The sequence below is a fragment of the Choristoneura fumiferana genome, chromosome 4 (assembly GCF_025370935.1).
Source record: "Choristoneura fumiferana chromosome 4, NRCan_CFum_1, whole genome shotgun sequence".
In the NCBI taxonomy this organism is placed as follows: Eukaryota; Metazoa; Arthropoda; class Insecta; order Lepidoptera; family Tortricidae; genus Choristoneura; species Choristoneura fumiferana.
In genome coordinates, this window is record NC_133475.1 from 9873983 (window position 1) to 9888479 (window position 14497).

Genomic DNA, 14497 nt, shown 5'->3' on the forward strand with positions numbered 1-14497 from the left:
AATTTGGTCAATGGTCAATGGCACTGAATGGGTTAAAAAGCTGTTGTATTACAAGTGTTACTCAGGGCTAAGTAGTAACCGAATGCATGGATCTAAGTATCACCCTTCAGGGTAAGATGCGATTTTTTTACTGAAGCAGCCCTAAGTGTAGTACAAGAAAGCAGCCCCATCAAGAAGAATAAGGATCGTGTGATATGGGATAGAAGAAATACAACGTTTAAATAGAAGGATTATTTTATTAAAGGTGATGATTTCGAACAATCAATTACTGTTACCATTATGTCGTGGTGTCAACAACAAAATAAACCATTTGTGCTTTTAAAAATAAATTAACAAGAGTAAATACAACAAATAGGTTAAAAATAAATGTAAGCTTTTGGTATGTACTTCAACAAACGCATAACATAGGGCGAGGGAGTTGGTTTTTGTATATAGACGGGCACGATACATGAATATAGACAAATAAAGTTAACTTAAAACTGCTACGCGCTAGATATAGGTAATCAATGTATTTAGTTATTGTTATTTACAACAAAACTTAGAATTTTATTCCGCAGTGTAAAAATAAAAATATACATAGAAATTTCTTTTATGACTAGACTCAATAGACAATAATCTCCACCAGAAAAACCAAACCGCATAACCCGGCAGAAGTGAACGTCAAAGTGTCAGAGCATAAGTCCCTTTACATTAAGTATACCTAATTTAAAATTAAGCATAAATATGTATTGTCAACCGTTTCCAAAATTACTCGCCCTATATACATTAAGTTATCTTGTCTGGTATCCATTTGAGTATTAATTTCTAATTAACGTAGGCAAATTACTCAGTAAACATTTCTGGCAAATTCTTACATTTTCTTTTCATAGATATTCGGTGTAGCTCACATATATTGATAAAACTGTAGCTTACAAAATGTCTAAACTTTGATACTGTTAGCATGTTACTGTCATAATTTCAAAGTTTGACTTTTGCCGATATGTACGTATAAAACTTGTTAGTAGCAAGAATTAGTAATCCAAACGTCCGGCTGCAATCTTTTAAAAGGTTACTTTTAAAAGACGAGCACAATTAAATCCTACATATAAATAAATAACTATGCTAAACAATTATACAAGTATAAGTATTTTTATTATTTTCTTTACACAATTATACAACACCGTTTCTTTAATCCAATACTCTTTGGGACGCACAACTTAGGGTTGTTTTGCACTGGCTGATGTACATATGTTACATGGAGAGGAGACCTTAGTCAATTTAATAGACGATGACAAAAGCGATTATATTCTTGAGGATTCGTATTGTTAGCACAATAACTGTTAGAACTGAGATTCTAAACTACGCATTAAAAATAACCCGTCGATAATTTTACTGCCTTACAACCAACAGTCATTTGTTACAACGGATAAGTTAGATGTGAATCCAGCATAACATTATTAATATACGATTATTGAAGACTACGGACTGAGGCATCAATCAATATGGTAAAGATAATCATACAAAAACGTTATAAAAAGTCATGGTAAAATTTTGGTATCATTACACTAACAATTTCAAGATACATATCCATGATAAAAGTAGTTTCAGGAATTAAGGGGATATATACCGTTGGCGGTACAATACAACCCTTTTCGATCAGGCTTTCTTATTTAAAGCGTTTTTAATATAACGTCGATACGACCTTACATGGCTATCGGTCTAGGGTAGATGTAGACATTGTTAAATATACAACTTTGGTATAAGACTAACTTTATATGAAGGTAATTTTGAGCCTAGCTCTACCCTTGACGATATAGGCCGAAATTTAGATTGACAGGCTGCAGGTACTACAAATACACATTGATATTAGAAACGACTTATTTGGGCGAAGTTATTTATTGTCTTATTCAATAGTAGCTCACTCGCCTGCTTTTAGACAACAATTAATGAACTCAAAATGCACAGACAGTGAAACAACAGGATGTCTTACCCCTGTAGATTCAATTCGCCCCTACTTGTTATTGGTAAACAAAATTGTAACCAAAACCGGTTTGCCATTAAAACCAGTACAGCTAAATTTTTTCTTTACTCCAGTCACCTATCGCACGTGAGTTAAAAATATATGGTTCTTCCACCTCACTTCGATATGTCTCTATTCTGGTATCCATCGCTATTCATTCCATGATTCAGTTATCACTGGTAGGCCCCGGGCCTTAGCTTGTCCAGCCAGATGAATTTAGTTCTAAATCTCGTAAGGTTTATTTGTTACCGGCAGCCTGTCAAGTGTAGTCTATATGTACAGAGGGTGGGTGTGTGCGTCAGCGGCGGCGGCGCGCGCAGAGGGTCGCGCGGCGCAGGCGTCGCAGGAGCGACGTCTCGCGCTATCAGATACGCTCCACGTAGTTACCTGCAAAAGGAATAGAAGGGAATTGAGATTCCTATTAGCAAAACAACAACTTTATTGTTTGAACGGAATAGAAAAACAAGTGGAACTGTTGTAAGTCCCGGTTTATACCGAAACCAGAGCCAAAGTCCAAATATTTCTATTCAAGTGAGCGATTAAATAATAATAAAAAAAGAATCAAATAACCTGTGTCTGTCCCTAAAAAAAATATTTAAAATTCAACAGTCGGGGTGATTATAAATCGGACCTATTTATGCAAACAGGATCCAACCCACACTCCTGTCAAAATTGAGTTAAATACACAGAAAGCTTTTAAAATGCACCTTCTATCGACCTACTTAAATATCAAATTGATCTGGCAACTATCTCATATCAAAACATTAAGTCAACAAAGTTACCAAACGTGATAGCAACAACCTCATAATAAGCTAATAAGATTCATGCTGTATGATAACTCTGTATTCTACAAAATGTTAATGTTTTATTTTTTATAAATGGATCCATGTCGCTTGGTTCCCCATAATCGCAAATTTATATATTTTCGGAAGGGACCATGTGGGTTGGATCCCGTTTGCAAAATAAAAACTGACGCAGTCTAAATTTTCATAAGGGACCATGCGGGTTAGATCTCGTTTGCAAAATAAAAACTGACGGACTCAAAATTTTCACAAGGGACCATGCGGGATGCATCTTGTTTGCAAAACAAAAATTGACAAAGCCTAAACTTTCATAAAGATTCACACAATATGGTTACTTGTTAAATTTAATTGGACCTATTTATGCAAACAGGATCCAACCCACACGTGGCTAGTTTTGAGAAAAATCGGTTTTTGTTTAAAACATGCGAACAAAATTTTCTATAAACATCTAAAAAAAAGTTTGAATGCAAAATTTTAGACAACGGTAAGTTTTTTGTTGTCTTATACTCGTTTTCCAAAAATAATAATATTTAGGGACGTTTTTCTTCAAAAAGTCAATGGATCTTTTTTGCAAAAATGCTCATGTGTGGGTTGGTTCCTATTTGATTTAATAGAAATTAAAATTGTAAATAATATAATAAAATATACATATGTTATTTCAATTTACTTTATTGAAAATAAATGCTTATACTTACAGGAAATCTTTTTTACCATTAAAAAGTTCTAGAAAAAATAAAAAAATTGTGAATAATCAAATCATACATTTCAAAACATCACTCATTTACTAAAAGAATATAAAACAGAATCTCAGTTTTCTTTTTTACCATTAAAATGTTCTAGAAAAAATAAAAACTTTTGTGAATAATCATACATTTCAAAACATGAAAAGAATATAAAACAGAATCTCAGTTATCGAAATAATTTTCTTCCAACTCGAAGTCAAGTTCACCAGAAAAGCCTTCCAGGTCATCTTCAATATGTTTGTCTGCATCGAGAATCGAGATTGACGTAAAAACTGTGGTACTCCTGAGGAATCAGGTGCAGAAGGCTCTTTAAGTCTTTCAACTTTGCCTCTGGTATTGGTTTTCCTGTAGGCCAAAGAGGCTCCATTATTTCTTTTGAAATAGCTGGTTGCCTCATGCGACCAATTTTTTTAATGTCTAATTCCTTAAAATCTTCATAAAAGTTCGACCGCATGTAAATCTTGTACATTTCACCTTTTTTTAGTTCAATTTCTTTAGTACTTAACCATGACACTTTATCCCCATCAGTAGTTTTTTTTTCTGTTTGTCATGCTTTTCTATAATTTTAGAGACGATAAAAAGTCGTTTTGGTTCATGCGGTGAACTATCCGCTCATGATAGACATTTAAGGAATTAGACATTAAAAAAATTGGTCGCGTGAGGCAACCAGCTATTTCAAAAGAAATAATGGAGCCTCTGGCCTACAGGAAAACCAATACCAGAGGCAAAGTTGAAAGACTTAAAGAGCCTTCTGCACCTGATTCCTCAGGAGTACCACAGTTTTTACGTCAATCTCGATGCAGACAAACATATTGAAGATGACCTGGAAGGCTTTTCTGGTGAACTTGACTTCGAGTTGGAAGAAAATTATTTCGATAACTGAGATTCTGTTTTATATTCTTTTCATGTTTTGAAATGTATGATTATTCACAAAAGTTTTTATTTTTTCTAGAACTTTTTAATGGTAAAAAAGAAAACTGAGATTCTGTTTTATATTCTTTTAGTAAATGAGTGATGTTTTGAAATGTATGATTTGATTATTCACAATTTTTTATTTTTTCTAGAACTTTTTAATGGTAAAAAAGATTTCCTGTAAGTATAAGCATTTATTTTCAATAAAGTAAATTGAAATAACATGTATATTTTATTATATTATTTACAATTTTAATTTCTATTAAATCAAATAGGAACCAACCCACACATGAGCATTTTTGCAAAAAAGATCCATTGACTTTTTGAAGAAAAACGTCCCTAAATATTATTATTTTTTTGGAACACGAGTATTAGACAACAAAAAACTTACCGTTGTCTAAAATTTTGCATTCAAACTTTTTTTGAGATGTTTATAGAAAATTTTGTTCGCATGTTTTAAACAAAAACCGATTTTTCTCAAAACTAGCCACGTGTGGGTTGGATCCTGTTTGCATAAATAGGTCCATTAATCGTGATCGGCTAAAATTCTCAATAACAGTACACACTTGGAAAAATTTGTCAGCCACAATAAAAAAAAAATCTGATAAACATTCAAAGGGCTGTTCATATGCCCAACATACTGTCAGTTTTAAGTCGCCATGTAGACTACTAAATTCGATGGATAAATTCGTCCCCGAATTATTTTAGTTCGTTTGTTATGTATATCATCTTCATCTATCATACTCGGAGGAGAAAAGTCAGTTTACATGGGGAAACATACACTGGTCTATCAGGATTTCGTCACTGCTATGTGCGAACCTCGTAAGTAACAAAATTTGCATGGCAGTGTCGATTTGACGCAGCACCTTCTGTATTTCGTCTTTCTCTGACTAAGATACTAGATAAATATTTGAAATACTTACCAGGGAAGGTGCCGAATCGTCCGGTGCGCTGCGAGGAGCCGACGTACCAGCCATCGTCGCATTTCTCCAGCACGTACACTGTGTCACCTTCGTTGAGTTCCAACTCATCGGGGTTTTGAGGACGATACTTGTACATAGCTCGGTACCTGGAATGGTAACATTTTGCTATGAAGTGCTGTTTGTTTAAGAAATTTTTACATTGTCTCTAGTGTGAAACAAGTAATTCAATTTAAAGATTTGTTAAAAAGTTATTGTAGCGACTCAGGGTTGCATAGCTTGACGCAAGCTAACTATACATTCTGTAGTCTTAGTAGTCAGTCGCCTGCTACTGTAGGTATACTAACGTGTACATAAAGTAATAAATGGAATCATGCTAACATGTTTTTTCACGTGGAACAAACTTAAAGAAACCAGTAACTAGTACTACAGGGACAATTTCTGGATGTTCGGATCTTCTTGCTTCTTGACGTGCACAGAAAACGCTGAAAAAGGGGGGCACTTGGTCCCATTTATCCCAACCCCTACCCTCCAAAAACAAAAGGGGAGCATCCGGCCCTCCGTTTGAATTTAGTGAAAGGGCTGTTGGATGTCAGAAAATTAACCGGAGGAAGCCGTGACCAAGGAAGTTGCTCCATCCGTCATGGACTGCTTCCGCGTGCCTTGCCATTTTGAATCAGCCAATATAACCAAATCCTATCTAATCAAATAGACAAAGTGTTCGAGATACGTACGGCACAGCTTCCGCGTTGGTGTCTACGTAGAGAGGCTCGGAGTTGTTAAGGTCTACGCCTTTACCGGTCGGCGGGCCGTAGCCGCGCTCGGAAGGTGTCATGGCGGCTTGCGCAGGCTTAGTCGTGTAACCTGCAAGTAAATAAATAAATAAGCAACAAATTGTCTGTGCACTTGCTGCTGTGTGTAGTCTATTCACCGACAGTTGATAAAAATTACAGATAAAAACAATAATTTTAAACAATCAAGAAAAACAACACGTGAACACTTAAACGATACTCTAGTACTAGTAATATTCCAGAACGAAATGGCAATATGATTGACGAGTCCGCTCGGCTGCGTTTGACAAGAAGTGTCTGGTACCACGGAACACAGGGCGCGCGATGATAAGCGCTGCCCGGGATACAGTTTGCAATAATTTTGCGACAGTCGCTATTCCGAGGCATTATCATAATACTTATCTCTCGGCGAATAGATTATACAGGTAAGTATGCTACAATAAAAATTTAGAACTACACGCAGTGATTATTATTATTCTCAAACTCATCAAGAAGTATGTAATTCTGCCAAATTTCAAGCTTGTAGCTCCAGTGATTTAGTTTGTACATTGTCTGTCAGTTATTCTTTTAAATGTACAGTATTTTTTTTTGCTCTAGTTACCAGGCAGTGGCTGCGTGGCGGGCGGCGCATTGGCGAGGGCGGGGTTGTTTGGCTGTGGTAAGTAGCTATGCGCGCCCATGCTGCGTTTAGCTGCGCCGTTCAGCAGCCCATGCGCCGCTGGGGACGCTACTGGCTTCTCGCTCTGGTTTGGCTGGACTTCTGAAAAGCATGTTTTTTTTTCAATTAACGTTTTTGCGGCACTCTTTTTGGCAATGTTGGTATTTCTGAAGACGTTGGTATTTCTGAAATAAAATGGTGTTTTTTACCGTAATGCTTGCCTGTGGCGATCAAGCCAAATAGTACAAATGATAAAAAACCTGCAAAAATGATATTTTTGTTTATAAATGTGGGAGAACAATAGAAGAATCAAAAGTTAGACAGTTATATAGTAACTCTTAATTTTTTTATACCATCAAAAATATACTTTTCAGAGTAATGTGCTACTTTTGCTATTAAGTTCCAATGCCAGGCCAAGGCCTCCCTGTTTTCGCCACTCGTTTCTGTCAAGAGCATTTATTTTATTTGAGATAAAACGTTCTAAGCTTACCAGGTTTACTCTGACTAGGTTCTTGCAGTACGGTAACATAGCTGTCAGGGAAGATGCCGGTCTTGGTTCCGTTTCTGCCCTCCCACCAGTTTTGGTCGATGCGTCTCGTCAACACGACGACTTCGCCTTTTTTCAAAGGCAGCTCGAGGTTGGTCTGTGCTGTGAAATCGAACTTGGCTCGCGCTCTGCCGTCTTGAACCACTGGCTTCTTTGGGGATTGAGCCACGTCACCCTTCAGAATCTGGAATGAATTTAGAGGGGATTCTTAGGTACTTATAATTATGTGTATTTATTTATCATTCAATAGCAAGAATAATTTATTTTAACAACTTTTTCGTAGCTTCGGCGTCTTGAGCCTCTTAGAGCTTTAGGATCATGTATTTAACTAAAACTTATAATTTTTAATTTATTTCAGGTCTTTTACCACTGAAGAACACACTGTGTCGTAATTTAATCGAAAACGAATGTTCATCTAAAATATACCTACAATATGACTTATTTACATCTTACCTCAACATAATTATAGGGGAACAGTCCTATCCTCCCGTGGAGCTCGCCCTCATACCAATTAGAGTCAATCTGTCGCCTCACTTGAATCAAGTCCCCTTTCTTAAAGCTTAGCTCCCTTGGTGTCTGACCATTAAACGCGTATATCGCTCTCGCTGCGATTCTTTCTGCTTCATCGTATCGGTTCAGAGGGACTACTGTCTTCTGTGAGGGCGTAAAATTGTCTTGATGACGTCTATTCTGCATATCTTGAAGTTCCTGCAGGGTGAAAGAAGAAAATTATAAATTTAATTAGGTATTTTGCAGTGATGTAATGACTTACATTGACGTATTTATGTGCCGATACGATCCCGAGGTCGATAAGATCGATAATTATTTGATAAGTGTGAAGAAGATAGTCGGTTTCAGAAAGTATTTCCACTTGTAATTTGCAGCTCAGGTATAATGTGAACAGCTGTATTTTTAATTCGGCTCAACACCATGCGAAGCGTAACATCTTAGTATCACGAGAAATCCATAAAAAAACTTGATACGCGTGTATTATCGTAAAAATCCTGAAGCAAATAGTAGAATGTGAAATGTTTTTTTTTAATAATTAATTTTTATGATGATATTGATGAGAGCAAAACCATTATGTAGCATGATAAATTAATACCAAATCAAACGATAAAACTTCAGAGTTAAATGAAACACTCGTCAGGTTCACAACTCTAAAACATCACCTTTATGGAGGCATCAAACATTTCTATGTCGTAGGGGTGTATTTCATTCTCCTGAAAATTGTAACATGCACTTCATACAGGGCACTTCAAACGGTATCAAAACTAGAACTAGATCAAAACTAATTCTCAAAAATGCTAGTTACTTATAACACAAACACTGACCATTACGGCTCAATTACCGCTCAATTATAATCACTCATATATTGTAATAGTATGGTGATTGTAATAAATTGGTATCACGCACAATTACAATATTTTCATTACAATTTACATTATTTATACGTAACTCGGACAAAGTATGGTCGTGCACGCAATTAACGTTTCTCGCGCATGCCGCGCGTGTACTGTGGACAGTGGGTTGTGGAAGTTAGATTTGTTTAGCTCTTCACACAAAGGCTGACTGGCCATCTCATTAAGCATAACTGTAACTGATAACCTCTATTATTCAATAAGCACGAGCTAAATTCCAATGCAGTGATGTTGAAGCGAAAATATGTACAAATATTCTCCAGTCAGTTGGTCAACGGATTTTGTTATTCAAGGACGTTATACCGGATTTGTAAGATCGTCGCATATTTAATGTATGCGTGTTACAAGAATGCCATTATTTTTTTATCTACTCAAGTTATGAATGAAAATGACCACTTTTGAATGAAACTTGCAATAGAAACTTTTAGTGAAATATCCACAGAATGGTAGGTACTTTAAAAAGTAAACTGTGTTCATACAATACATTGTAACGGTACGAGTAACTACGCGAATGAAATTACATCTCTATTCACAGATCAGACTCATGGCTTTCTCGACGTCACGCTCTCCGCATCTAATTATCTTAAACAAATGCATTTTGGAGCGCATTAATTAGGAATAATTAACTAATTGAGCAAACAAATTTAGACGCATCTTAAGACGCGACCACCAAATTCCCGCTTCAACAATTTTTTTGGTAAATATTTAAGGTAAATATAATTTAAAATAACCCAACTAGTCTCAAATTAGGAACTAAACTTTTTGTATGGTAAACTTTACAACAAAGTACCTAATATCATAACTACGTATTCAAATTTAACTACTGGTTATACAAAATTCCAGAATTAATATTTACCTACTACACTAATAGCACAAATGTCTGCTCATCTCACAGAGTACATACAACTCCTAGTTTACGAGTATGCCCTGGTCAGAAGCTAGGCTATCAAGTCATCACAACTTGGCTACATACATAATAATTCTAGGTACAATAACCTAAATCATAGTATTAGCAGATTTCTCCCGAGGTTTAAGAACGCGGCAATGCAAACCGCAGTCAATTTGTAGATAATTTCTCCAGTAGCAATAATCGTGGTGAAACGTGGTGAAAAGTTTATCTGTGCGGCGATGCAATGTAACGCATCCGGTGTTGTCACATCCGCTTGTTTGGGTTTAACGAGGGAAAATATATCATGTTTATTATTGGCAATCATTGAAAAATTATTATCATCTCAAAAGATAAACATGACATGTATAAAGTTTGATTTCTACTATAACTTCAAAAGTTTGGTGAATAGTACGAGCAACAATATTAAGTATTTAAGGTCTCGGTATCCGAAAAAAAAAAAAGTACAAAATTAAACTGTTTATCTCACGGTTATAAGCCAGGAACGGTCCGACTAGTTTCGCTCTTGTCGGGAGATGTTTTTCATAGGTGAGAGCGTTCACTACTTTCCTCACTTACTTATATTTTTTAATAGGAGTTGAACCGTTGAATCACGTATTTTTTTTGAAGCACGAGCAAACGTTAAAAATTAACTATCTGTCAATTTTGTAGTATTTTGATTAGCACTTTTACAAATGTGAATTAGTTAATAATAAAAGCACAAAGTCACTGGCTGCTGTCCGCTTAGGCTATTACGTATAAAGTATACACATACTTATTCATCAGTCTCTATTTCTGCACCCTTTAGCCTTTAACTCGCTTAAAAAGATCGCCGTAGTGACAGCGTCGCGAGTTCCAAACGCGAGATAAACGATTTAATTTCACATCAACATCTCTATCGTGCAACTCTACGCAAATGCCAGTTAATTGTACTCCATTATCGTACGATCTGTGATAACGTGACTTACTCGCGCACGCGCCGGTTGTAAATCGTAACGGTTTGACTCGACACGTTTCGCGTTGAATGTAAATACTATGAGCACGTTTTGTAGTGGAAATGCGAATGGAAAAGACAGTCGTCAACACGCGGGAGAAACCGCAACTGGGTAATGTTACTTGCCGTTCTTGTGTAGAAAACGTGTATCTGCATATATAATACGACAAATAGCGTTTGTGTTTTCTCTAATGGGTTGGGGTTTGTAATCGATTGTTAGTATTACAATGTTCGTAGAAAGTCTGTCAAAATTAATCTCCTAAGAAGTGACTCCAAACCATTTCGTCGATTCGTGTTGGACTGAGAGGAACCCTAACATGTTATTGCCTTATAATCGCCTTAAAGTATGTCACGCTTATCTATTTAAAGATACTATTGTAAACGTCCCTAGTTTTAGTCCGACGATCTTATCAAATGTTAAAACAATGATAACACTTTAAGACACATTGCCGTTGCATTGAAAACAATTAAGTACAACTTTTTACATCAAAAAAAAAAACTTGGATCGTTAGCAGATACACTAGTTACCTTAAGGTATCCCTTCATAGCAGATATTCACCGATGTTTATCGATCAAACTGCAGTCGCGTGAGGCTTAACTAGATTAAACATATCGCGGAGTGAACGTTGACTGACACGCTAATGGCATTCTGATACCGCTGACGATGTTACCGATACTTTGATTCAAGGTTTGTGCAGAAAAATAGCTTCCTTGATATTTATTAATGTGCGCTTAGGAAGGCAGTAGTGATGTGGTGGAATAATCACGCGACTGGTGTTTACTGTGGCTTGTCGGCACGGTGTGTTCAAAAAGTAATATCCATGTCGTAGGTGTACAGATCTATTGAATAATGTTTTTCCATCGTATTTTGTCGGAAAACTTCTTATTTATCAACTAGCTTACTGAAGTTAACTCAAGTAAATTAAGAAAGCAAGATAAATACGAACTTTTCTGATAAAATATGAGGGCAAAACATTATTCACTACATCTTTATTTTTTTACGTAAGTACGTCATTTTAGTTTTGGACTGTTTTAACATGTCATTGTTTGGCATTTGTTTGTAAGATATTTACATTTAACTTTGTAATCATGTTTGTTTGGAAATGTTATGCCATATGTGTTATGTGTGTTAGAAGATGTCCATTATATTATCAAGGGTAAGAGTTCTTCGCTACTTATCGTTTCGGACTATCATAACAAACCAAATTTCAGGTTTAGCCGACTTGCACAATAAAATCGCGTGACTAGGACGAATCATTCACGATCATTATTCTGTTTACCAAAACGGTTCAACCTTTTAACCCAACACACGCTAAACTCATTTGATACGCATGACTCTATTGAATTAAAGTAAAAGTTGTTAGTTCAGTGTAAGAAAACTCTCGACTTTCATTGTAGATCTTTTTGTCACGTTTAACAGGATTTCAATAACTATAAACTGTTTCTAAATTGTAAGCAACCATGGGCTTGAAACAGGTATCAAATACCGGTACTAAAACGGTATATACGGTAGCTTATTGAGTTCGGCCAATATGGGTACTGGGTAACTCTGAAACTATAACACATAGAAATATCTAAGCAACCACGTCATCGATGTTAGTGACAAAAAAAACTGCAAACATAGATTAAAAAAAAAATTGGTACCTAATAAATAATTTAATTTAATATCTACTGTTCGTCTAAGTACTAAGTAGCAGTCCGTTTTGTCTGTGTGTGCGCTTCAACATAAATAAAGCCACCCGAGCGTGCCGCATCATCAGGATTGCGCTTGCGATTTGGTGCCCAATGCACTATGTAAATATACGTCACAAACGCATAAAATATACATATCTCAAAGACAAAAAAAATAGGGGAGTCACAGAGGTCATAAAAATTACAGATATGCTATAAATATATCAAGTACTTGTTGTTGCTATACAACTTAGGCCACTTATTATTTTTATTTTTATTTATTTATATATCAATAAATACATACAAACATGCAAGACTCAAGTTCAAACATTCGTATTCATCATACAAATATTTGCCCGTCACGTGGATCGAACCCGCAACCGCTAGCTTCGTAGTCAGGGTTACTAACAACTTGGCTATTTGGTCGGTCCAACATTGGCCAGCACATCAGCTTCCTCTCTAACACTTTCCCTCACCTGCAAGTACTTGTGCCGCCTCTGTTCCCGATAGAGTCGCTTCATGTGCTCAGCCTGCTGCCTCGCCAGCTCGCGTTCCGGCACCAACGGCAGTGGGTCTTGCCGCACCGGACATCGGTAGTGGATATTCACGTCGCTCTCCACATACCGACGGGGCGATTCTGTTGGACATTAGGCTTGTGAATTTTTTTTTTAGTTACTATTACGGCCCGACCACAACGACGTTTTTAAAATTAAGATATAACAAAGAATGTTCAATATACTTTGTATTGCGGCAAAAATCAACCAAGGACCCTCAACAACTATTGTTTTAAAACTAATTGGAATTCGATCTGAATTTATACATATTCGATCTGTATTTATTAAAGAAATTTAAAAATATGGGATGTTTGATATTAGCATATATATCAGGCTTATCTTATAAGGCAGAGTTGTCAGCGGTAATGTGTGACGCTAAGTAGGTACATCATTGGCTTCATACAAGGAATGTAACCAATATTGTAACATTAGGTATGCAAATGACCATTTAATGAACGATAAAGTAAAATCTCTTCCAAATGGCTATAGTTGTGGTAGCAAATGAATCGACTCGAATCCAATTATTGTCATTTGTTTATTTACTGAATTACAGTCTTAACTATGATGCTCACCCTTTTTGTCTGACAGTATTTAATGTTATTATCAATAGTGGCATCAGTGGAACATTGTCTTAATTAGCTAATATGAGTCACGAACATGACTCTGAACAAGGGGTGACGCTTGATTGGGTGTTTATGATTACGAGGTACATACGTTCGTTTATAACCTACACTGCCCCGGGCTATTTTTCGACATTGCCCAACTGCGCAATTAAGATGACAGCGGCACATAGGCAAGATTTTTTCGCGATAATGATGATTAATTAGACCAGTGGTCCCCAACCAATGGTACACGGATAATCAGTGGTTGACAAGAGCGGTAATAAGTTTCGCTAAATATTTTAAAAAATTGAAGCCTGCTGCCGTGCTGGCATGCCGAGGCAATTAAATAAAGTAACTTTTGAAAATTTACGATTATTTTTATTACATGTTTTGAATTCAGTTTATTTTTAATTTAATAGTTACAGTTTCTTTTTAACCATGTGGTACATACCTGTTAGTAATATTCAAATCAAAGTGGCGTTTGGTCAAAAAAAAAGGTTGTGAAACACAGAATTAGATTAATTTTATTTATTAGGTAAATAATTACACATTTACAAAAAAGTTTCACTTGCTGCAACTGCAGATCACTTGAATATTACAGATTAACAATGTCAAAAATGTCACTATCGTATTGGCGTATTGGATTAACTTCTAATTAAACCAATTAAATACCGTAAACAAGACAATATCGCTGTAAATTTTAAGCTGACAATATAGAATATGTGCAAATAAATTATATTTTTTCCCAACACGATATTAATTTGTAAACGATAAAATCACGCTATCGAACAATACGAACTAATTGCAAGCAATTCGGAATCGTACAGCATTTTTGCAATATTCACACAAAACGCACGGAGCGCGAGTAAGTAGTTGCTTCATTATACTAAAACTTTCACGCTAAATAACATTTGTTTCATAATTAAACATTTTTAGAGAATAAATAAAAATGTCAGGCGGAAATTTAAAAGTGAAAGTTCCGAATGTAATATGGCG

The 14497-nt window shown here is 35.8% G+C and overlaps 2 protein-coding genes across 14 annotated transcripts in view; one reads left to right on the forward strand and one right to left on the reverse strand.

Moving 5' to 3' along the window:
- LOC141427433 (putative sodium-dependent multivitamin transporter) overlaps nucleotides 1-14497 on the forward strand; it is a 214150-nt gene that overhangs the window by 47156 nt on the left and 152497 nt on the right. The gene's annotated exons all lie outside the window — the stretch shown is intronic.
- CAP (Cbl-associated protein) overlaps nucleotides 217-14497 on the reverse strand; it is a 183878-nt gene continuing 169597 nt past the window's right edge. For 12 of the 13 annotated variants that reach the window (XM_074086862.1, XM_074086863.1, XM_074086861.1 and 9 more), the window contains 8 exons: nucleotides 12822-12982; nucleotides 8546-8596; nucleotides 7827-8081; nucleotides 7317-7557; nucleotides 6770-6928; nucleotides 6112-6241; nucleotides 5381-5526; nucleotides 217-2386 (listed from right to left, as the gene is read on the reverse strand). In XM_074086862.1, coding sequence (XP_073942963.1) covers nucleotides 2364-2386; nucleotides 5381-5526; nucleotides 6112-6241; nucleotides 6770-6928; nucleotides 7317-7557; nucleotides 7827-8081; nucleotides 8546-8596; nucleotides 12822-12982 — 1166 coding nt within the window. In that variant the 3' untranslated portion in view covers nucleotides 217-2363. The remainder of the gene's footprint in view (nucleotides 2387-5380; nucleotides 5527-6111; nucleotides 6242-6769; nucleotides 6929-7316; nucleotides 7558-7826; nucleotides 8082-8545; nucleotides 8597-12821; nucleotides 12983-14497) is intronic. The other variant, XM_074086858.1, reaches the window with a different exon arrangement.